Raw genomic sequence first — 23,185 nt, forward strand, 5'->3', positions numbered from 1 at the left:
AGTGAAACTCAAATTATTTGCAGATAAAACCAAATAATGCTGAGCATCAAAGAATACAATGATATTTTCAGCTTTTGGAAAGGAGTGCTCAGTCTCCTCTACTATCTCCTTAAACTTGAATGCTTCCTCATAACTCTGCAGCATATCTCTATCTTAACATTCTCCTCATCGATGTAAAGTCAGTCTCCACTCTGAAGGCTTCTCCTTAAAGACTTCTTAGAGCTTAGTTCCAGTTTCCCTCCAGACCCTTTACACTTTCTCCCCCTCCCTCCATACCCTCCTCTTGGCTAAATAGTTCCAATCATTCTGATTCCCCATTCTAAATCCCAGCTCCTTTTCAGAAATCATGTTCTCACAATTCCCAGTGCTTTTGTGCAGAAGAATAGCTAGATCCCTTTCTACTGTCCTTTTGACTTTTCTTGTATAGAGCAAACACTAAAGAAAATCGTTTTCCGCTCTTAAAAAAAAAAAGGTAACAATGGCTAACTAAATATGGTATCTGATGTGAACTCATTAAAACAATGGAGTCTAAATATCATCAGTAATTCATGTGAGCCTCTCAATGAAGTTACATAATTATATAACTGATTAATACTTTCTGATTAAGATTTGCTCTGATAATATTTTCAGCAAGCTCTACCCTCAGTATGGAGACCACATGAAAGAAAAACTCTAATATATACAAAATCACTTGCTTTTCAGCATGACACTATCCACATTGAGCTAAACAAGGAGCTTTATAACCTGAAGTTTTAATTAAAAGAAAAAGGTCAATGGCTTTAGTTACAGTACAAGGGACAGCACAACTGAAACAGCAAAATTTAAGTATAAAAAACTATTAAGGAGGATTAGAAAGACATGAAAACATGGTGAATAGCATGAGGAAGGCAGAGAGCAAAGCAGCATGAGATTAATAGCCAGAGACACACAAAGATTTTCAAAAATCATTAATATTTCACAATGTAAAATAAAGATATACTTCCACAGAGAAGTTTGTAAATACATTATCAGCTTTGATATTGCAACACTTACCTGAAGCAACAACAGTGCTTGCCCATAACGTATTTTCTAGGCTAAGGCTTTCATGAACTGCTGGATCACTGTCTTCCTGTTAAAAATATGAACAGCTAGTAAATCAAGATTACTAATAATAGTCATAGTTGAGAACAATGCCAAACCATCTGAATAAGAATAATTTACACAGGATGTCTGCATCCTTATATTAACCACTGTATAACAGTATTCACTGCATATGCATTATTTGTGTGTATACACACATAAGAAGAATTTTCCAAGAAGTGAAATAGTGATTAAAGCTAGTATTACTTAAATCTAATTACATTCAGTGAACAACTAAAGTCAATAGTGTTTTTAAAGGTACATGTCCTTATCCTCAGTTGTATTGAACTGCAGAACAGTTTATTCTGCAAAGCAGTTAAGGCGAGTTAAGAATACTAAGCATCAAAAATTAATACCCTGTTCTCTCTGACAATGTTAATTATCTATAGTTCATATGATAAGTTATGGTCGTCATCGTTCTGGAAACTTAATGACACCACAGCAACTTCAGGGAAGAATATTTAGACTTTTAAAATAAAAGCACACTTGCATTGTCTTACCACACATTTATAAAATATATCTCCAATAGAAAAATACTTCCAATATGAAAATGCTCCCACGATAATTTAAATGTTTCTTTTCTTTCTTTTTGTTTTCTTCTCTCCTCCCAAGCAATAATGGTCCACAGACTGATGAGAGATTAAGTCTGTTTACAATTTGGGACATGTACAGATTTGTTGTTCATTAGCAGCTGTGAAATGTGCTGTTTACAAGTCCCCTCAACCAAAGGAAACTTTAGAAAGCAGATTATTTAAGTGTATTTGATCAAATTACAGATCACATTAAACATTTTGTAGAAAGCCAGGGGGAGGGGAGGGCAATGATTACCAAAGTGAATAATAAATTCTATATAATATCAATAACCAAAACCTGTATCTGTTTTTCACCTATATTTTCAAAGAGCTGCCAAGTACAGGATCAACTGTTTAGAAACCTCTTTGTTTCTAACAAAAGAAAAATCTCCAAATAAGTAGATATATTTGCATGCATACTTCAAAAGATCCCTACACATAGCAAGGAAACAATAGCTCTTTTCTCCTAAATAAAGCAAAATCATTTTTTAAAAGGCATAAAGAACCATTCTGCCAAAAAAAAAAAAAGGGGGGGGGAGGGAGGAGAGGGAAGATATGGTATTAGCCAGAAAACCCCCACCGTTTTTGGAATCAAGACTCATAGAAGAAGTGAACTTTCCATCAAGAATTGTCAATGTTCTTAAAGATTAGACTTTGACTGAAAAATAGGAATATTTCTGGATTCTTACCTAGGGAATTAAAGCTACAACAGCTGTTTGCCAAAACACCACCAATGCATTAGATTTAAGACAAAAGCAACTAGAAGCCCTACTCTAACAGAAATAAAATTACACTTTATGTAGGAATTATCAATAATTTGGGAGTACTATAAATAGCAGAAGTTTCAATCTCATGCTACATAACAGCAAAAATACTTGATATTGGGGCTTCTACAGAACTTAAGATATTTAAACTGTATGTTTTGCTTCAGATAATAGAATATGGTGGGTATATGGTAATAGAATATGGTTCTATTTATGTAAAAAAAAAAAACTTCGATTTTAAACCCTAACTGATAGGCGAGATGGACACACATGAAGATCTGGTACTAGGATCAAAAGCTGGATTTTCTTCAGCTTTTCTCTTATTCATATTGTAGGGAACAATGCAAGATCACTGCAACCCTGATTCTCATATCTAACATATGAAATTAGGCATGATTTTTAGGATACCTGGAGGTCGTAATCAAACCTGACCCATGGAAGGCTCTAAATGTCAATGAACCACTGTATTTCAGGTAACAGATGCCATGTTCTCTTTTCCTTTTACCTAGGCCCAGAACTGCCTAGCTGTAAAGAACAACAAATCTATCTGAAACTAAATCTGAAGGTAAGAATCAATACTATAGCAACATTCAGAATTATTGGCAGTATTGAAATCCTGATCTTGATCTTTGAAACGTTAATTATTAGAGGAAAATTCCATCTAGCTCAAAAAAGTATAGTTTGTGACATTTATCAGTCATCTTTGTATCGTTTGGTAACTTTCTTCTGAGATAAGTACCTTTGATAGGGTTCATCCACAGCCGAAATTTTTGATAGCTTTTCCTAATTTCATAATGTTTATATTCCTGTTTTGATTTACCACTGTTCCTGGATTATCAGGATTCTGTGATTTATTTCACCTTCTGAAAATCTAGTTACAGAATCACAGAACAGATCAGGTCAGAAGGAACCTCTGGAGATCCAATCCAACCTCCCCAGTTCCAAGCAAGGGCAATTAGAGCAGGTTGCTCAGGACCACGTTCAGTTGGGTTTTTAGTATCTTTCAAGACAGACTCCAAAACCTGTCTGGGCAATCTGTTGCAGTGTTTGACCACCCTCACTCATCTGACCACCCTCACTGTAAAAAAATTTTTACTTTTGTTTACACTGAATTTCTTGTACTTCAGTCTGTGCTCATTGTCCCTTGCCTTTCACTGGATACCACTGAGAAGAGTCTAGCTCCATCTTCCGTACTCTCCTCCATCAGATATTTATACACATTGATAAGGTCCCCCTGAGCCTTCTCTTCTCCAGGCTGAACAGTCCCAGCTCTCTCAGCTACTCCTCATAGGAGAGATGCTCCAAGCCCTTAATCATTTGCTGGACTTGCTCCAGGATGTCCCTGCCCTCCTTGTACCGAGAACGCAGAAATTAGATAGCGTATAGACATACGCTCCTAATTAGAAATTATCCAAGAATACTATTTTTTTTGTAAGAATGCTGAAAGAGGAATACATCCAGTGAGAAGTTCTCACAAATAACTTAGAGTTTCAGAGTCTCTGTTCCTACAAGGCTAAAAATAGGACACAGACTGGCTTTATGCTAGTCAGAAATAGATACTGAATTATTTCACTCCAATCACGGTCTTTTCAGGAATTGCTGAGACTAATGGGACAACTTTCCTGAAATTCTTTCATATTTCCAAAAGGTAGTCAATACCAATTAGACTTTTGATATCAGAGTGGAAGGCTGCCACTTTCATGCCAAACAGCGGATCTGGCACCAAAAAGGAGTCTTAATTTTACACAACTTGCCATCAGATGTGCAGATTATTCTCAGTTGATAATAGAAAAGCTAACCTTGATTATTTTTTCTAGTTCACAAACTGTTCTGCATAGTTCAAACTGTTTCAGCTTGTTTTTAACTACCATCACACACTACCCCCCCCATCCCTCCCCCAAAGGAAATTGTGCTCAAGTATTCTGAACAATTCTGAAATTTGTGAAGTTTCTCATCGTATCGCTAGGTCAACTGAAAACCGATGTATAAGTGTACAGCCCACCAAATTATAAGTACCTCCAATATATCACATATTTATACCAAGTCTGTTTTCTGTTGCTGGTGCAATTCCATCCGTCATGCAAAATATTTAGGAAGACAGAAGCAATGTTTATAACACTCACATTAGCATTAATCATGCTAACTTCACATGAGGACGTGAAGTAGGGCTCAAGTTAAACATCTGCTAAAGCTTGACAGTTCAACTAAGGATTTCTAGTTTTCACAGAAGATATCTGGAATGGCTAATTGTGAGGAGGTTATTTCGTACAAAGGCCAATTGTACAATTTATATTACATATCTCTCTCGGTTCCCTTGATACCTGAAAAAGCTATCCACAAACAATTATCAGAGTAAATACTGAAAAACAATGGCTTTGTGGCTTTTCAAGTGGAGGCCAGGATAGAAATAAGGAAAATAGAGACCACAAAGTCTTCTTACTACTTGTTAGTTCTTTCATATCAAGGTTGCTATCCATTGCATCATTCCACACCCTTCTGTTGGGGGAAAGAGGTGGTGAGACAGTAAACCACAACAGGAACTGGGAACAACAACCTTATAGGGATGTTCCACACTGAAAAATTCATCCCAGGACGTGGGCAGAGGAACAAAAATTCTAGCTTGTGCAGAACAACTGCAGATCTAAGAAATGTAGTTTTAAACAAAATTATTTACTTTTTGTCTAATCCTGACCTTCAGTGCTGCCGTTCTTCCCTTATGGAAGAAAAATTCTTTTACGTATATGGACTCACTACTGTATATCATAGAGCAGATCATGCCAGAGTTTGTCAGAGGGGCCCTCAGCAGGAATGGAGGATGATGTGTGCTGTTGGAGTGCTGACCACAGAGGCTACAGATTTCAACCAACCACTGCAACCCCACAGAAATGGAGCAAAGGGGCCAATCTTTTACAACCAAAATATAGCCATAGGACACAGATGTGAATCAGACACTTGAAATGAATTTAGTCTCAATACATGAAACAGTTTTGGTATTTTGCCATCAAAAAGCCTCTAAGAAGAATACCTGTTGTCCTCTGTAGGACTACCAAAGAAATCCTCCAAAACACTGAAAGAGGCAATTTCCTGTCTGTCACTGGCTAAAACTGCAATTGTACAAATGTACTCCTTTTTGCATTACCTTGAACTTTAGCATGAAGAAAAAAAATCTGAATTTCGATAGAAGCATTGTACATTTAACTAGACATTAGTACAAAATTAACATACAGAATTAGAGATACAGAAAAGCCGTAGAATTCAGAAGCCTGTTTGCTGCTATGCTATAAAAGTTTTTTTTAATACATTTATATTCATAACTTCAGATAAGACTAAAATCAGACTTCAAAACAAAATAGCCACACAAAAAACATGCATGATTTAATAATGATAGTGGGGTAATACCGAAGGTTAATACATTGTAGGAGACAAAACAACTATGGGATAAAATTAAAAGCCCTTTTATGGATTAATAATAAAACAACAGCTTAAAAATATTTAAACTGAGGGTAGATGTAAATTGTTATTTTTCACAGTGAAGGGAGGCCATCACTGGAGTTCCACAGAAAACTGAACTGACACTCACGCTACTCATAAACAACCTAAAAAGAGCAATGACCAGTGAGGTGACAAAGTAAGAAAAATTTCAGGAGCACCCTACAGGAGTGAACACATGAAATTCCATACAGTGAAAAGTAAGGTGATGCACACAAAGAACAAACCACCCCAACTTCGCATACAAAGCGATGAGCTCTGAGTTGATCGTAACAACACAGAAAACCCATTCAGGGATTATTACAAATCTACAAGTCTACCATCTTACTAGCTTAGTAATAGTCAAAGAACAAATTGAATCCTAAGAATTAGCAGGAGAGAAAGAGAACAATCAAAAATATCATTATGCCACTACACAGCAATCCATGGTTTGCCCACATCTTATGTATGTAGTTCTAATCCCTCCCTTCCCACCTCCTATTCCAAATAAAAAATACAAAAACCTGATAAGTGTTCAAAAGTGCAACAAGAGTGGTCAAAGTAGCTTCCATATTAGATCCAACTAAATAAACCAGGACTCTCTAATCGGGCACTGGACAGACACCTATGAAATTACAGGTGATAGAAAGGGCATGTAATGCTTGCTGGCTGTCCCTTTCAACACAATAAAGAGGTCATAAGTAAAGCCAGCAGAATTAAAACAATTAAGGCAACTGCACTTCATAAAATATGTAATTAACCTGTAGACCTTCTTACCCTTTGAATGCCAAAAGGTTACACAGGCTCGAGGAAAGGCTGGACAAGTTTAAAGAGGAGAAATTCATTGCAGGTTACCTACGGAAACCAGGTCTGATTCAGGAAGTTCCCACACCACGGGTTGTTAAGGGACAGGAGAGTATTACTGTCTCTTTACTGTATTCTTATTCTCTTTCCCACCAATCTGCTTTTGACTATTGTCAGAAACAGGATATTAAGCTAGAAAATCCTTTTTTCTGACCTAGTGTATTCCTGAGTTACTAGGTTTTAAGACAATACTGAAGTTCTTGCACACTGTTAACAGAAATCAAAAGCCCTGCAGCATTTATGGGGGGCTGACAACAGAGCCAACCAAAAAAAAGCCACTTGTCCTATCTCTACCAGCCAGCCACAAAGACTAGTGAAATACCTCCTTTAAGTCATTCAAAATCAGAGACACCTAATCAGCTAAATCTCTTTCCATGCATGCCATGTTTATCAAGAGAATGGTTTGGCAGATCAGTTAGCTTCTACTTGCTTCTCTGTCCAGCAGCTTACTTCATCACCCTTCCTTCACATCTTTCTGCCTCATGCAACCTTGCTGCATTTCTACAATTCATTCAATTTACCAAATATCACACTTTCCATCCCTAAACAGATGATGATGTACCCTTATTTTTGCATTTACCATAAACTACCCAAATGAAAAATAAAAAATATATACTTATGGATTAGCTCAGCTATTTCATGTTATTATTTTTACTTTTTGGGGGGAGAGAGCAGGGAGATAGGGATAGGAGAAGCAGGGAGGGGACAAAGACTAGTTTCTGAACAAGACTGAGTCAGTGGTAGGGAAAAATGGTTCTGCAGATTTTCAGACTGCTACTCCAGCTAGCAGAAAGTATGTTGTGAAACGCACAAAAACTATCACTCACTCTAGTAGCAGAAAATTGATATACAAGAGGTTTTTTTGTCCAGCTGACGTAACTTCCACTGCTTGGGTTGAATCTCATTTGGTAGCTATATGCTTACTGGTTTTTAAATTCTGAATTAAGATCATTACCAGAATACTGCAATCCTCACTATTGCATTCAAGCTTTTTAACTTAGGCTCAGTTCTTGACATCATGTACAGATCACGGAGTTTTAAATCCTCTACAGTTCCTACTCTAGGAGATTTGTTTATAGCTCTTGGATGCACAGAGAAAAAGGAATAGATGACCAATGAAATAAAAATGAATATATGCTACCCTCAGTTCTAAATTCACAGTACAGCTGACCAAAGGGCATAGCAAATCTCTAGTAGCCATCTAAAAGGTCTTCAAAGCTACAACTTGCTAGAAATGCAGAGCATGACAGAGAACTTAAAGACCAAATAGCTAATCCTTGAAAGAACCAGTGCATCACTTCCATCACATCTTTTCAGGCCCTGTTCCCAAGATAGAATGAAGCACAGACCACAGATGTTACCAACTTTGTAGAACCATAACATCCATAGGCATTAGTTTAGTTGCATCACTAAAAGAGGCTCCTGTCCTCCCCCCTGCCCCAATCCCACAGATAATCATTTCTGCTACACTCCTTAGAGTAGCATCTGTATTTTTAACGCAGTCAGATTAGTTTTCGCACACATCAGCTCCCTAGTCTGGCTCTTCATATGGCTGTTAGTGCCAGCACAAGAAAGGTAAGTAAAACAGAGTCACAAAACGCGGCATCATTCCTTTCAGTGACAACAGAAAATTAAGCCAGATCAAAGTGAACGCAACCATTGCGTCAAAAGAGAAAGTTCTTTAAGATCAAATACGAAGTCTAAAACAAGACTCAGTTTTCTTTCTACTAAAAATGCAAGAAAAGCCCAGGAAAACTTTTACAGAATTAGCTTTAAGTCAGAAATGCAACACAAACAGAAACACTCTGCTCTGCACTCACAACTCTACATGTAGTTTTCCAAAGTATTAACAGCTACATGCAACAGGTTTACATCAAGACAATTTTTTAATATTTGAGCTAGGAGGTGATATACTGGAAAAATGATGCCAAATAGTTCTGTATCATAGTAAAAGTAACTTAGTACAGCGGGTTAGCTAAACTCAAGGGAATCAGTTCCCTGACTTTCCTACTGGAACAGGAATTTAAGATTTAAAAATATTCCCAAACTAAATGAAGAGACTGAGGTGACAATACAAAGCTACAAGATCGGAGAAATTTAAAGGAAAAGATTAAGTGAATGATGAAGAAAGGAGCCAAATTTAAATGAAAACCAGCCATGATCAAAGCAAGAAAGAGAGTTTCCATGATTCTGAAGAGAAGCCATTAGCAAAATGTAAACAATCCTGCCAATATACACTGATATAATGCTCCACACTACTCTCTTGGCTGTAATTAATAGAAGTTTGGTTAAGAAATGTGGCTAGCTTAGACTTCTCTTTCTACAGATCCAGGTTTTTCTCATGCTTTTTCAGAACTGGTGAAATAGATTCCCAACATATTAAGCCTACTGTCAGACAGAAAACCTCTAACAGTTGTGTTTGTGTAAATCCCTACTCTGTGCAGCACTATTTCAAAATATCAAGATATAGATGATGCCCTGAGAACAAATAAAACAATCTCATGCATTTTCACAGAAACCAAATTTAGCTAATCTCTCACTTCTTAGTAAAAGGTCTAAGAAGAGGGGAGTGGAGGAGGAGGATTAATTTAGATTACCATTTAAGGGCCAGGTGTGAGCCTTCCTGTGTGCCCATGCAAGGGCGCACCCTCGTTTTCATGCACTGAGTGCATATAAAGTATCAAAATTCACGGAGGGAGAAGGGAAAATGACTGCATGTGAAGCTGGCAGAGAGGAAAGTACAACAGAGCTTTAACTCCTCCTGATGTAGCCATGCTAGCGTATTACAAAAGGTATGTTCTGTCAACTGTCAGGCTAGTAGTGAATATATTTCTCACACAGAAGTATTTGAAAGAAGTTGTTCCCATGTAATAATTCTACAGCTGTGCGCCTAACTTTCTTGGGGTTTTTTAATGGCCATGCACTTTTTGAAATTATCTAAGTTTGTCTTCTACATTGTTAGCACTCTGTCTTCATAATAAAAAAATAAAAAATAAAAAAATCAATGTGCTATTACCCTGTCAACCTACCCTTGCAAGAATTCTTTGAACGTCAATGCCTAAGTAGGAAAAATGTATGCATTAGCATCACTAAGCACACTAATTTTTTTTTTTTACTTTAACATAAAACAGAAATTAGATGCAAAAACTGATTTAGTGTAACAAGCAAGGGTTCACAGTTGACTTAGAAAGATAAATCAGTAAATAAGTGTCCTAAAGCAACATTAAACTGTGCCAAATTTCACTGTGCATAGTGTAACAAAAAAAGCTTCTAAAAGTGATAAACGAGTACAGTGTGATGCATCCAAATCTGAGGGCACTGCCCTCAGCTGCATGCACACACAAATTCATTTTGAACTACTGGTCCTTCATAAGCAGTCAAAACAATGCATCTCTAAACCTGAGAGCCAAAGACAGATCATGGTTATTTACACTTATCAGAAATGCTTGAATAATACTGCTCTTATTACAGGTACAAATGGAACCCACAACGGGGAGCAACTGTTTAACAATAATTTCCTGATGCCTCAATTACACATACTGGAGTTGTTAAAAAGGCTCTGAGGAGTTCAATTTATATTTAGAAAAGTGTATGTCTAGCCATTGGGACAGGAACAACATGAATTTTACAACTGTTAATAGAAGTTTCATTTGGACAATTGGTCAATACAAAATTTAAGTAAACATTGTTTCTTACAGTTTTGCTAAGTTGTGGGCAAGTGACATTTACTACATAGGCAGCATAAACTATAACAGGTATAAACCGGTCTTCAGCAGTGAATAACTGCAATCTCTCATTCATCAGTGAACTTGGAATTGTGAACTGGAATTCTAATCACTGAGCAAAATTTATTACCAGTTTGAGTCACTTGGGTCAAAAAAGCCTTCTCTCCACCCCACAGTAGTTAATTCTATCAAATCATTTCAGAACCTTAAACTATCAAGAGGAGCGAGTCTACTGCAACACGGAGTCTGGCTAACACAAAGAAAACAATCACTATATCTGCTAATATAGCACTATAAATCTGTAGTGATTTTCTTAGTAGCTATTAGGACACACTGCTTTAAAGGGTTAACTTTAACAGGTCATCTTGTGAAAATAAAAGCAAAAAAGTCACAAAAATGAACACAATGTTATGTTCTATTTGGTCTTGAATTTAATACTAAATGGAAAAAAAAAGTAATAAACCCCCCATAAGGAGCTTTTTCATTTTATTTTATTTTTGAAGATAGCTAGAACTTCCAAAGTTCAGCCTTTTCCTTGAAAAGACATGCTAAACAAGGCATCTTTTTATTGCCAATAAACTAGCAGTTGCATTGTCTCAGGCTACTGAATATACTCAACTTGCAGCATTTTCTGACATATATAAACAATATATAAGATGCTTGGAGATAAACAGACATATACTGATGTGTAAATGGTTTAAAATAAAAACATTAACATGAGATCAATAGATATCCAATTCTTGGATTCTGCTTTTTTCAGATAAAGATATTCACTTGGTCTTAGTTTCCCGCTATATATATTTACCAAAATATCATGTATATAAAGTATTCCTCTTGCAGGAACATGGAAAATTCTCCTGTAAAGCTAAGGAAAGATTAGGTGTAGCTTAGACACTTAAGTATAGGTTTCAATTACATTGGAAAATGCGAAAGAAGTAGGACTTATTTACAGACACTACTTACCCGTGTGAAGGTACCCTCAAAACTGTGAATATCCAGCTGTGGCTTCTGAGCATAAACATAAGCATTGATTGAAAAAAGATCCTGTAAAACAGATTAAACTGCTTATTATTACTCAAACTTCAATTTAATTACTTATTCTGATAAACCTTTTAATGGTAAAAATTCCAATTTATTCCTCGCACCACAAACTTAAAATGATGAAAGTTTTTCCCAGCTAAAAAATAGGTCTTTCTTTCAGTAAATCTTGCTATAAAGGAACCACATCCAAGAAGATATTCTAAATGTGTTGTCAGTTCACACACTAAACTGTTTTACATTAATAACATGAGCTACAGAATCTGATCTAATTTATTTTCTCTTAACATTTAATTTCTAATAGTGTAACCTTAAAATAGTATTTTCCATATATTTATTCCTTTAAAAAATAAATTCAAGGTGGTTTACATCAAACTGGAAACAAAACTTTCCTAGCAAAGAAGAGGCCAACATAGTATGGAGAAAACAATGAAATTGATTAAAGTTCTCTTAAATGCTCACTGTCCCCATCTACAGACAACCCACGAGAAAGTCCAACTTCAAGAAAAGCTGGACACTTTAGCAGCTTGACTCATATGCTTGAAGTCAGGAACAAAACTTACCTAGACTGATAAAACTAGGTCTAAATGGTACTACTACTCAGGACTGCAAACAGCCCACAGACATTCCTACCCTAGAACTAAGAGGAGTAAGAAACTCTTAGATACTGTAGTAGTGTGCTTTATATAGAGATGAGAGTATAGTGTAAACAAGAAAAAACAATCAGATGATTTTAAGATCTTAAGAGCTGTCCCTGGAGGCACAGGGAGGACCAGCTTAAAATTATGAGATATGTTTTTCCTCAATTGTTTTGTCAGGAAATTGTTCTGAAGCTGCTGCCTCCCACAGAAAGGACCCTGCAGGCTACTTTTTAACAACTGCTACACAGGAATTTTTGCTCCTCCTCGCTAAAGCAAACATTTTTGTGCTTTCTAGATGGACGGGACCAACAGCAGGCAAGAGATTTCAGCACAAGTGGACCACTCATGTATGGATCCTCCTTTGGAGAGGTGCAGATACTTGAAACCAAAACCAATTAAACAAAGAATCATAACCTGTGATGAGATGTAAGGGTTTACCTTCTCACTGTACCCAACTCCTAAGTATTTGGGTTATCTCCACCTTTATTACTGGACCAATCTTGCAAAAATGCTAATCAGACATCATCTCTGGGGAGCAGATTACAGAGTTATAAGGCCCTGTTCATGCAAGCTAGAATGTACCATCTTTAAAAGTTGAATTAATTTTATAGCCTCTTTTAGGGATGCATAACCACACCCCGGCTCAAATGTAGCTATTTATAAAAGCAGCAATTAACTTTCTGTTCATATTTTGAATATTACAAAAATCAAATAAAGGGCACAATCATCCAACTAAGTGTTAACATGTCTTAAAATCTGACCCATTTGTATCCTTTTATTAATTACTCTGACAAAATGACCACAGATTTTTGAATACTAATATATTTCACTTTTTCAGATCAAAGTGAATGTGCTTATTCAGATATTTTATATTTATAAAACATATGTTTGACTCTGGCTTAAATATAGATCTGTATATATCACTGATTTTGTATTTCAACTTATATTTTTATTTTGTAGACCAGAAATGTCTCTTATTTCATACAAGAACACACAGACTAAATTTTTCACATGCCTTATATAACATGAATCAAACCTGAACATTAGCTTTCACAGATTATCTTTATCTTAAACCATTAGTCATTTACTGTAGTCTTTCACATGAAGTTTCACTCACTGCATCCTTGTTCTTCCAGTCTACTTTTCATCAGCTTCACGAGAAATAATTCATATGAAACTAATACACATGTGGTGTCTTATATCTTCATCATTCACTTCTTCCCAATCTGTTATCACCTACAATTTAGCTAATCCAGGCTATTATGTGCTTTATTATGCAAAGAAAAATAAGAGTCTCTAAGTACTGGATAGTACAGCAGAAAACTAATACCACACACATACTCATATACACAATAAAAACTGTTAGTGAAATGTGTCAACCAAAAACTTCTCTCTTTTCAAAGAATGCCTTAGCAGAAAACGTTATAATAAAAGGAAGCAAAAAGATTCACCTTTTTAAGTATACTGGCATTTGTACAGTAATATACTCTCCTGCTTCCTAATCTTTCTTTATGTATTTGCTTCTACTGTGAGATCCTCTCTCCTTTGTTACATTTCAAATATAAAAGTTTTTTACATTCCTTTGGTGTCTTCTATTTTATGTTTTAGTTCTCCTTTTGTATTTCTGATCTAACACCTAAACTTTTCATATTTTCCTTTTTTTCAAAAAAAAAAAAAAGAATTTAAACTCTGACAAATTCTCTTTTCTTTCTGGAGAACTGAGATCTTCACATTCCCTACACATTTGTGGCAAGCCCCTAGAGTGTCAAAAACTAGAACCAACAGGGTATTCCAAATATGGAGGGTTTTTTCCCCTTAAAACTGAAAAGTACTATAAAAACGTATGCTCTGAGAGAAATCCAGGTGGTAATTCATTGTCATTTCATTCATAATGAGCAGAAAGAGATGTGATACAAGCACATTTAACATATGCACAGTAGCTTTCTGAAGTACCTTTTTATTACTGGGGGAAATTGCTATACTTAGCAATAAAAATTTACCTGGTTAGGCTAATTCATTACTTCCCCTTATATAAAAGCAGGAAGAAGGGAAATAACCTTAAACAAGAGATTTTATTTAAATTTTATTAGGAAACAATTTTTTTCATTAATGATTTAAATAATGAGGAACTCCATCTTCATAAAATTTACCTTTAGTATAGAATGATTTTCATACTATAAGCACTGAACTGCTGGTTCACTGAAGTCAAAGAATTCTACCAGTATGTTCAATGGGAATAGGATTCTACATCAAAAAAAAAAGTGATGGCAAATAACCTCTGCTATTTTCTTACTCTAAGAAAAACAAACAAACAAAAAACCACACGCAAATACTTGGGCAGAGGGAGGGGTTATAAAAATCCTAGATTAAAGAAACAATATGGATCTCAAGTAATAAAACTAAATTATTTTAAATAAAACAGTAGATGAGATTGATTTTTTTTTTAACTTGATGACATCAAGCATTTTATTCCCTATCACCTGCAAATAACCATTCAGAAGAATGCATTTCATCCATCTACATGGAAATCCAGGAAGTGACTTGATGATGGTACAATAACGAAAATGTTCCCTTTTGCATTTCATAATACTAATTTAAAAAAACACCCTAAAGTTATCAATAACATAGAAAAATCTTGTCTATTAGGTCAAGGGCAACATTTGTTCACCTTACTTAAAGATCATTAAAATACATTCTTAATCATAACATGTAGTTCATTACAAACAAAATTGCCTTTGGTTCAATAAAACTAATTAAATGTAAATGGTATTGTTTACTGCTGTATAGATCTTCTGATATAAATCAGCAAGTCACCATTTATTGAAAATTACAGTGACCTCACTGCTGTTAATAAATTTACTTGATCACATAAGCGAGAGAAGAATGCCTCAGAATGGGTGTATATTGTCAGAAAAACACCGCCCCACATCTAACTATGAAACTGCAAGAAACCTAATCTGGGTGTTACAGTATTTGCTGCTCAGCCATCACTAAATGACTTGTTGAAATTTTAATTCTCTGATCACATTAAGTGGTTTAGGAAGACAACAAAATCTGTACCGATCATCTCTGGTGGTGTCATCTGTTCTTTAAGAAAAGCTCCAAAGGTCTGCAGGTTTGTTTATTCCGGGTGTCACTGTGGGTAAGGTTACAATGCTGCTCTGCTGATGTGACTGACAGCTCACGACAACACAAGATACTCACCACCTCTATACCAGATAACTAAAGAAATCAAACTCAATGACAATTATGGACAGTATATTCTGTCAAATATATGGCCAAATTGCTTAGTCTACTTTATGCTCAAATTACACAGATCGTTCTTTTAAATTATTAAAAATACATTGTAATATGTAAAACATATACTGTAAGCTCCAGCTTTGAAAATGCCCTGCAAGCAGCTGGAGCAGGCATTGTAACAGAAGTTGATTTAAGGGTGGAGTCTCTGAAAGTCAGGAAAGGCACTACTGTAACCAACTGCTACTCCAAATGGGAAGTTAGTTGAAATAATTTGATCTGCTGCAGCAAAAACCAGAACATCAGCCCAGAGATGCTGAGGGCAGAATGACTGACCACAGAGAAACAGCATCTTACACCACTCCATGCATCAAATGGGGTCTTTTTGTAAAGGGAACCTGTCCATTGAATTACTGGTTTATCAAACAAATATGCATTTAAGCTAAGAAACCTAACCTATTTTTATAGTCAACCATACAAATATGAGCGTTTACTCCAGTTTCAAGGCAGTATTGAATTAAAACGTAAAGTTTCATATATTTGAAATGGACAAAACTAGTAGAACAGGTCTCGTCACTAAACGACACTTAAGTAAGGCCACAGAACATATTATATTATGCTTTATCCATTTTCTTTACTGTTTCTTGTCACTAATGCAAAATTTAGCAAAAGCAGCACGCACTCGAGACACAAAACTCAGTTTATCACTCCTTACATGCACAAAACTGGAGCTCAGTTGAAGCAAAGAGCTGAATAGAGGGGCCATCAGTGTCATATTACCACAGCTATTTTACCAATAGCCCAGCAGGTGGCAATCAAGATTTATTGCAAGAGAACCATTCCAGCCTTTTTCTTTTCTTTTTTTTCCTTTTTCCAGATTGTAAGACCATCTGTAATTTACTGTGCATGCATTGATAGTTTATAAAACAGACATATTAGAAGAATCTTACTAATATACTAACTATGGAAGTGGCAATATTGTTTGACAGGTATTATACAAAATTGATAGAAACAGGTATTTATCACATCAAAATGGTCTGGCCTTTGAGAAGGTTAATTTGCCAAAATTCCTTAAAGTAGTTTTCATTAATTACTTGATTTAAAAAGGCAAAAATCAAAACATTTAGACAGGTATTCCTTGCCCAAAATGCCCTATTTTCACTGCTTTTGGGGCAAGCATAAGGCACAACCCATCTTGCAGAGCAAATGACATAAATGGAATGAAATGAGGATTACTTTTCTAGCAGTCCAAACTTTTAAGAGAAGGAATTGCCTAATTCTCCCAACCTTTCATAGAAGAAAAGGAAACCAAAGTTGATCTCAGACTGGAGCACAAAGCTCTGTCCTCTATAGATAGCTTCAACCCCAAATTTCTGCAAAAGTGTTTTTAAGTCTATCAGAAAAACTTATGTCCCTATACTGTGTGGGTAAGCAAGATAATCTTTCAGTTACTATAAAAGCCTAGGGTGAGAAAAAGTCCACCTAAAACGGATTGTTCAAGTTATTCTTATTTTATAAAAGCTGCTTCAACTTTTTTCCACTGTGTGTATAAGAGAGCTCAGGTAACATTCTCTGGAAAAAAAAAAAAAAAAAAGTATTTTAAGCATCCCTTTTTGTATATAACTTCAGTGCAAAATTTCCAAGGGTGTAAAAACTAGCCCTACATGTTTAAAGCATATATCCTATTGTTACTGTTAACTCTTTCCAAAACCGTATTTTTACTGTAACTATAAAGAAACAATTCTGCACACTGCATTATAATCTTTAACTTTTAAAAATGAATATGCACAGGGCCTATTTATAGACACAAATTATGATCTAACACAATTTATGACTATTAGGAAAAATGGGCTCTTGGAGTAGAATAACTTCATAATGTTATTTTTTAATGTTCGTTTGAAATCCACAGTTGCTCAGATTTTCATACAAATCTTATGAAGTTGCCTATCCACAGAGATTCTTCAGATGGCAAATAGCTCTTGCATATTGTCACCACCCCAGTAAAGGCAAGAGTGCCTTCACAGAAACTAGAGAATTGCTAACGTGCTTCCCAAAGGATTGGCAACAACGTCCTGGACCTTGTGCGGGGCTGCACTTTCTGTGAATGATGTGGGGGTCCCCGAACAAAGAGGGTTGCCATTTGGAAGCACTGAGCTACCATTTCCCTTGAAAATTCACAGGTAGGGTTCGGGAACAAAGCAGACATGATTTAACCATTGCAAACTGTCCAAAACCAGATAGGAAGCAGCCATGTAAAGTGATCATCGTATTAGAGATAAAATCCCAAATATTTCCTAGCAACTAGAACTTAGATGTATAAAGCTAATGTATAATCTTTTCCGAAAACAGCTGTTAAGGGCCAAAATGTTACAGGCAGGAGAGTGAGGAGGGAACCAACAAATATCCATGGCTTGACCAAGCCATGCAGTACGGAAATTGAGATGTAGTTAAATTAACTTGGCAGAAAGCATCATATGGAGTGTCAGTTACTTGAGGATGATGTGTCAACTTAATGTGTACTAAGTTGCACATAGTTGCCACTATCTAGAAAGCACTATTATTATTATTATTTTTTTAATCAAAGCCAGCTAGAAAGTTGACTGGTTTTTAGTTATTAAATACATGCATTTATGTCTCAAAAACACATTATGGACATAATTTTTATTATTAGAAAAGAATATAGGCCAATGACTAAATGATAAAACTGACAGAAGATAGTTTTCCTATTATAAATACTAAATTCATCTATAAGTTATACGATACTTGTTAAAGTCTGTTCCTGCACTAGAACTCTTGTCTTGGAGAATGATAATAAATCAAATAGAAATTGATTACATTTAGAAAACAAAGTTGCCTATACACTGATAAGCTATCAGGTTTCCAATTTAAACATGTCTACAATAAGCAGTCATACTTCCTGTTTTTCATTAGCAATTACAAGCATTTTACTAATGTTTCGTGATCAGTTTTATTTAAAGGCTTTCTTTCCACTGCCTTGTCAATCAGCTTGTTTTCAAATACAACAACCTTCAAAATTAAGTCATAGAATTTGACACTGGCCTTTCTGCTCAAATTCTTCAAAACCAACTTCAATTTCTCAATACTTTGATTCCCTGAGTAAATCAAAGCAGACTAGGAAGTATTTTGAATATTTTTACTAATTTGCTTACACTTAACCAAACCACTTAACCAAACCACTTAACCTTTACCCACTCAAACATGGCCAAGATTTTTTGCAGTTCCCGAAATGAATCGTGGATAGGCAGTCAAGGAAGGTTAAAGGTTTTCTGGGAATACAATTCATATGACCATTTAGCATACATCAGAACGAATGCCAAGTCAGTGGTGTGCTTCTAGGAAGACAATCAAACCTCCAATTCAAATTATATTTCCAGTGACAGATCAATTAAAACCATAAAAAGTTCTCTAAATTTTTTTTATGTGCAAAGGACAATACTTAAGTAATTCCACAAAAGATGAACAAGCAAGAAAAGTAATTTTTACCCACTTACAACATGTTATGCAGAAAAAAAATCAGTAAAAACAAGACAAAAGCAACATATCAGGGCAAAGAATTCACTCAATCCCATTAACTCTTTAGCATCTGAGGATTTTCATCAGAAATTTCTGACAGCCTGTCCATCAGTCGGATCACCCACTTTCTCTTCACCACATCAGCAGGCAGATCACAAGTTTTACAAACCATTTACACATCACATGGATGGGTTAAAGTAGCAATAATACACACTGACCCTACACTAAAGCTGTACACTAAATGAGAGTTTCTAATGTTCTTTTCCAGGAATACATTTCAGAGCTAAGTCACTTAAGAGCTAAGGTATAACCTGTTAAAGAATATAAGAGAATAAAAGAAATAGAGTAGCAGTTGGCTGTGCCATGATTAAGCAAAACCTTCTTCTTCCTCTTGACAGAATTGGTGAATCCTTTTTCCACTGATATTTGAAACTGTACTACATACCAGTAAACAGCTTGCTTTTACTTTTTCCAGTAAAGACTAAAAAAAGTTGTATAAGAAATCTTGTTTGGGGGCATTTCCTGCATGTTGGATGCTTGAGCTTGTAATACTGGCTTTCTTTCAAAAAGAAAAAAAGAATTTTTGTTTCTGCTTCAAAACCTGGAGTTTTTAAAACGCTAAATGTCTCCAGGTTCTGTCCCTGACAGAAGCTCTCGTCCTTAATGCCCTGACTATCCACGATCCTTTCCTGTTACACCCCACTATTCTGCTCTCCTCACCCTAGAGCTCTTGCCTGCTACTCTCTTCCTTCCCTCCAAAACATTTTCTCTTTCCCTTAGACCCCACCTGGCATGACCAACGCTCAACCTCCAGTTTCATCCCTCACTCCCAGTCCTCTAAATTTGAACCTAGAAGATTTTTTTTCACCCTCCTGGCACCTGAAGCCAGTAGCCAGAGCACAAGGAACACAGCAAGAAAGTTTCTGTTAAGCTAATTTCCGTGGGGTAGCAACTCCACAATTCAGGATGAATAACTGCAGAACTCTTGCTAAGATCTGGCAGTCTGACAGATAATGCACTTATTTGACCTATAAAGGAGGCATATGCACAGTCCTCTTAGAATATGTTCAGCATTAATAACACATCCAAAAGATTTAATGCCCAAACACCAGTAATTTTGTACAGATAGATTTCCATAAGGCTCAAGCTGGGACATGTTTTCAGAGGAAGTCAAGTAATATCAAGCCAGTACAACTTTTCTGTAAAATTTCAAGCTTCTCCAACACACGGGACACTTAAGCTTCTCAAAAGAGACATACTCATAAAATCTACACAATTTTTAGTAGGTACATGTGTGTATTTTGAATATATATTCACATATGTACAAAAATGGGATACATGTACAGACAACACATATATATATATATGGGACACATTGTACAATTTTAACAGCTTTATCTGTGACATTTACAACAAATTATATATATACACACGCTCAAAAAATACACACATTCAGACAAGCGTTAAAAAGCTCTCTTTGCATGAACTTGCACACTTCACCTAGTCAGACCAGAAAGCTTCCTGACAACAAAAGCACTTCACCTTCCAAGAGCAGATTGCTGTTTCCCAAGCTTTAAAGCTAAGTGATTAGAGCAATGGTTCCTGAGGCAAGAAGGACTTGCACTTGCAGTGTAACACTTGGTTGAAAACACTACAATTGTGATACACTTCAGTGTGGTATGGATCAGTGTGGAACACAGCAAGAACCATTAAGTTACAAGATTTAAAAAAAAAAAAAATCCAGTTCTGTTTCCTTTTCTTTTCAGTGTTCAACCCAAAAGACTTGCCTAACCCAACTTCTCACTCATCATTCAGTAGAATATCTATTTCTTCTTTACTGCAAAAACTAAAACTGCGTTAACAGACATTTTCCCATTATAAATATACTTACAATAATTGCAACAGTCTTACATAAAAATATATGTATATATACACACACGGATGGAAGATATTTTAAAAGCAAATAGATAAAATGCTTACCCCCAAAGCTGGCAATCTTTGTGTACAGCTGACAGCAACCTTTAGTTTCCAGTCTGTTTCTCCATCGAGCTGGTCAGTTCGAATGAAACATGAACCTTTAAGTTATAAAAAGACACCAAACTATTTTTTAGGTTTCATAAAAATTCAGTTTGGGTTAAAAGAAAATTTACAGAAGTGAGAATGAACTGATTTAAAAATGTGTTTAAATAAATGTCCCACATACAAGAGGACTGATACTTTGGAATGTCTGTTTGTTGATTTAATGCTTTCTGCCAGGAATGCTCTGGATATCATGAAATAGTTGAGTAAAATTTTTCTGATAAAATTAAAAATACGCTTGTTTATAAATGGGGGAGGAGGGATCCTATATCGTAGGTATCTTAAGACTGTATTATCTCCAACAGATCCAACTTCACTGAAGTCGAAACAGATTCCATTTTCTCTCTTTTTAAAATTTGGTCACTTTTACAATTCCAACATGTTAGAATAATTACAAAATGAAGACATGCCTCTAATTTTTGTCTTGTTGCTGGTATGAGACACCACACCCTTGCATTGATTATATTTTCCTGACTCTTTTTTGTTGGATGCCATTCAAAACAGTATATAGGGCCCCAACATATTAAAGGAGATAATTTTAAGTTACCTGTACATCTCAAGGACCCAAAACTAAAAAAGCTTGTCAACACATGCACAACAATTAAGATATGATGGAAGCTCAAGATAGAGACTTATTCATAATGAAGAAAACTGGTGGCACCAATTTGCAAACTTCACACACAGAAGACTCATATCCAAGAATTACACAATTACTTTCAGCACAGGAGGAACCCCTGCCCAGGAGGAACCCCTGCCCCATGTAACTACTTTGACTGATATGGCCACATCTTTTAGGTGACCCTGTTTGGGCAGAGGAGTTGGAATAGAGAATCTCCAGAGGTCCCTTTCCACCTCAACTGTTCTGTGATCTGGAGTACTACATGGGTTACTAACGTAAGATTCAAAGACAACAGCATATGAAATTGCAAACCTATTAAAAACATGCAGGAACGGTTAAAACCTCCAGCTAGCTTGCAGCCTTTAAAAAAACCTGCAGTAACATTTTAGAAATACTCCTTGGAGTTGCTACAGTAAAGATGCCTTAAATATTTCTAAATTAGTAACTACAGCTTCCATTACATTACAACTGAACAATTTTATACACTATTGCTACGGGTGTGAAATCAAAAATAGCAAACTAGATTTTTCTATTTAATTGTAAATTTTAAATGATGTGTATAGACAAGTATGTGTGCACATGCACAATTCCTTCTAAATTTCAATCAATCCCAATGGAAACTAACTAAGTAGTTTCATCACTAGAAGTGACACGGTAACAATTAAACTGAAAGAAACACTGGCAAAGTTTACCCACTAGAGTCTTCTTGCACAGAAAATGAAACAAAGGGCTAAAAGCAGTGTATTTAATAGGTAACATATCAGAAAGGGTATCTACAAACGAATGCAAAATTAAGAGAGAGATTCTTTTTTCAGGAAGCAGGCTGACAAAGTGCCAGTAAGAATGTTCTGTTCAGTGCCCAAGTTCAGATGTATCTGGTGTCAAAACCGAAGCACGTGGACCCCCATGTAAGTAAAGTCTAACAGAACCCAATATTTTATTTATCAATACTTGCAATTTAGCATTTCAATGACCGTCTGAAAGGACATGTTTGAGATATAATTTTAGGTGGCTTCTATCTGACTTGTAGATAGCATTTTTACACAAGAGTCTTTTGAAAGAAGCTTACATACCTTCATGTAACAGCTGTACTTATATTAAGTGCATATTAAATAAAAGAATCTTTAAATCTTAATGTAAAAGGCTTTCAGAACACATACTTTGCTATTACTAAATTTCTTTCAAAGCTCAGAACTGCACATTACAAAACTGTACCTAAAATAAGTTCTTGAACAGCTGGTTTGAAATTCTTGACAGGATTCCTGATGGATTTTCTTCTAAAAATAAAACACTGTAAAGCACTTTTCAAAAAGTCTGTTGGCATATACAGCATTATAATTAGGGCTGAGGTATCTAGCACCACCTAGAAATACCACAGTTCCACCGCACTTTTTAATCCATGGCATACATCAGTCTACTTTCCATCATACTTTCCCCATGCTTCCCCTATACAAGACATTTCATGGTCCTCTTTACCCTTCCTGTCAATGGCTGCTATCATCCATCAATTTCATTTAGAATTATA

General features: G+C 35.7%; 1 protein-coding gene across 2 annotated transcripts in view; it reads right to left on the reverse strand.

The window, feature by feature from the left end:
* Window positions 1-23,185, reverse strand: part of ATP9B (ATPase phospholipid transporting 9B (putative)) — a 177,416-nt gene that overhangs the window by 85,384 nt on the left and 68,847 nt on the right. For both annotated transcript variants that reach the window (XM_067290949.1, XM_067290950.1), the window contains exons 8-10: window positions 20,943-21,037; window positions 11,476-11,556; window positions 1,033-1,108 (exon numbers count right to left, since the gene is read on the reverse strand). In XM_067290949.1, coding sequence (XP_067147050.1) covers window positions 1,033-1,108; window positions 11,476-11,556; window positions 20,943-21,037 — 252 coding nt within the window. The remainder of the gene's footprint in view (window positions 1-1,032; window positions 1,109-11,475; window positions 11,557-20,942; window positions 21,038-23,185) is intronic.

The sequence above is a fragment of the Apteryx mantelli genome, chromosome 2 (assembly GCF_036417845.1).
Source record: "Apteryx mantelli isolate bAptMan1 chromosome 2, bAptMan1.hap1, whole genome shotgun sequence".
In the NCBI taxonomy this organism is placed as follows: Eukaryota; Metazoa; Chordata; class Aves; order Apterygiformes; family Apterygidae; genus Apteryx; species Apteryx mantelli.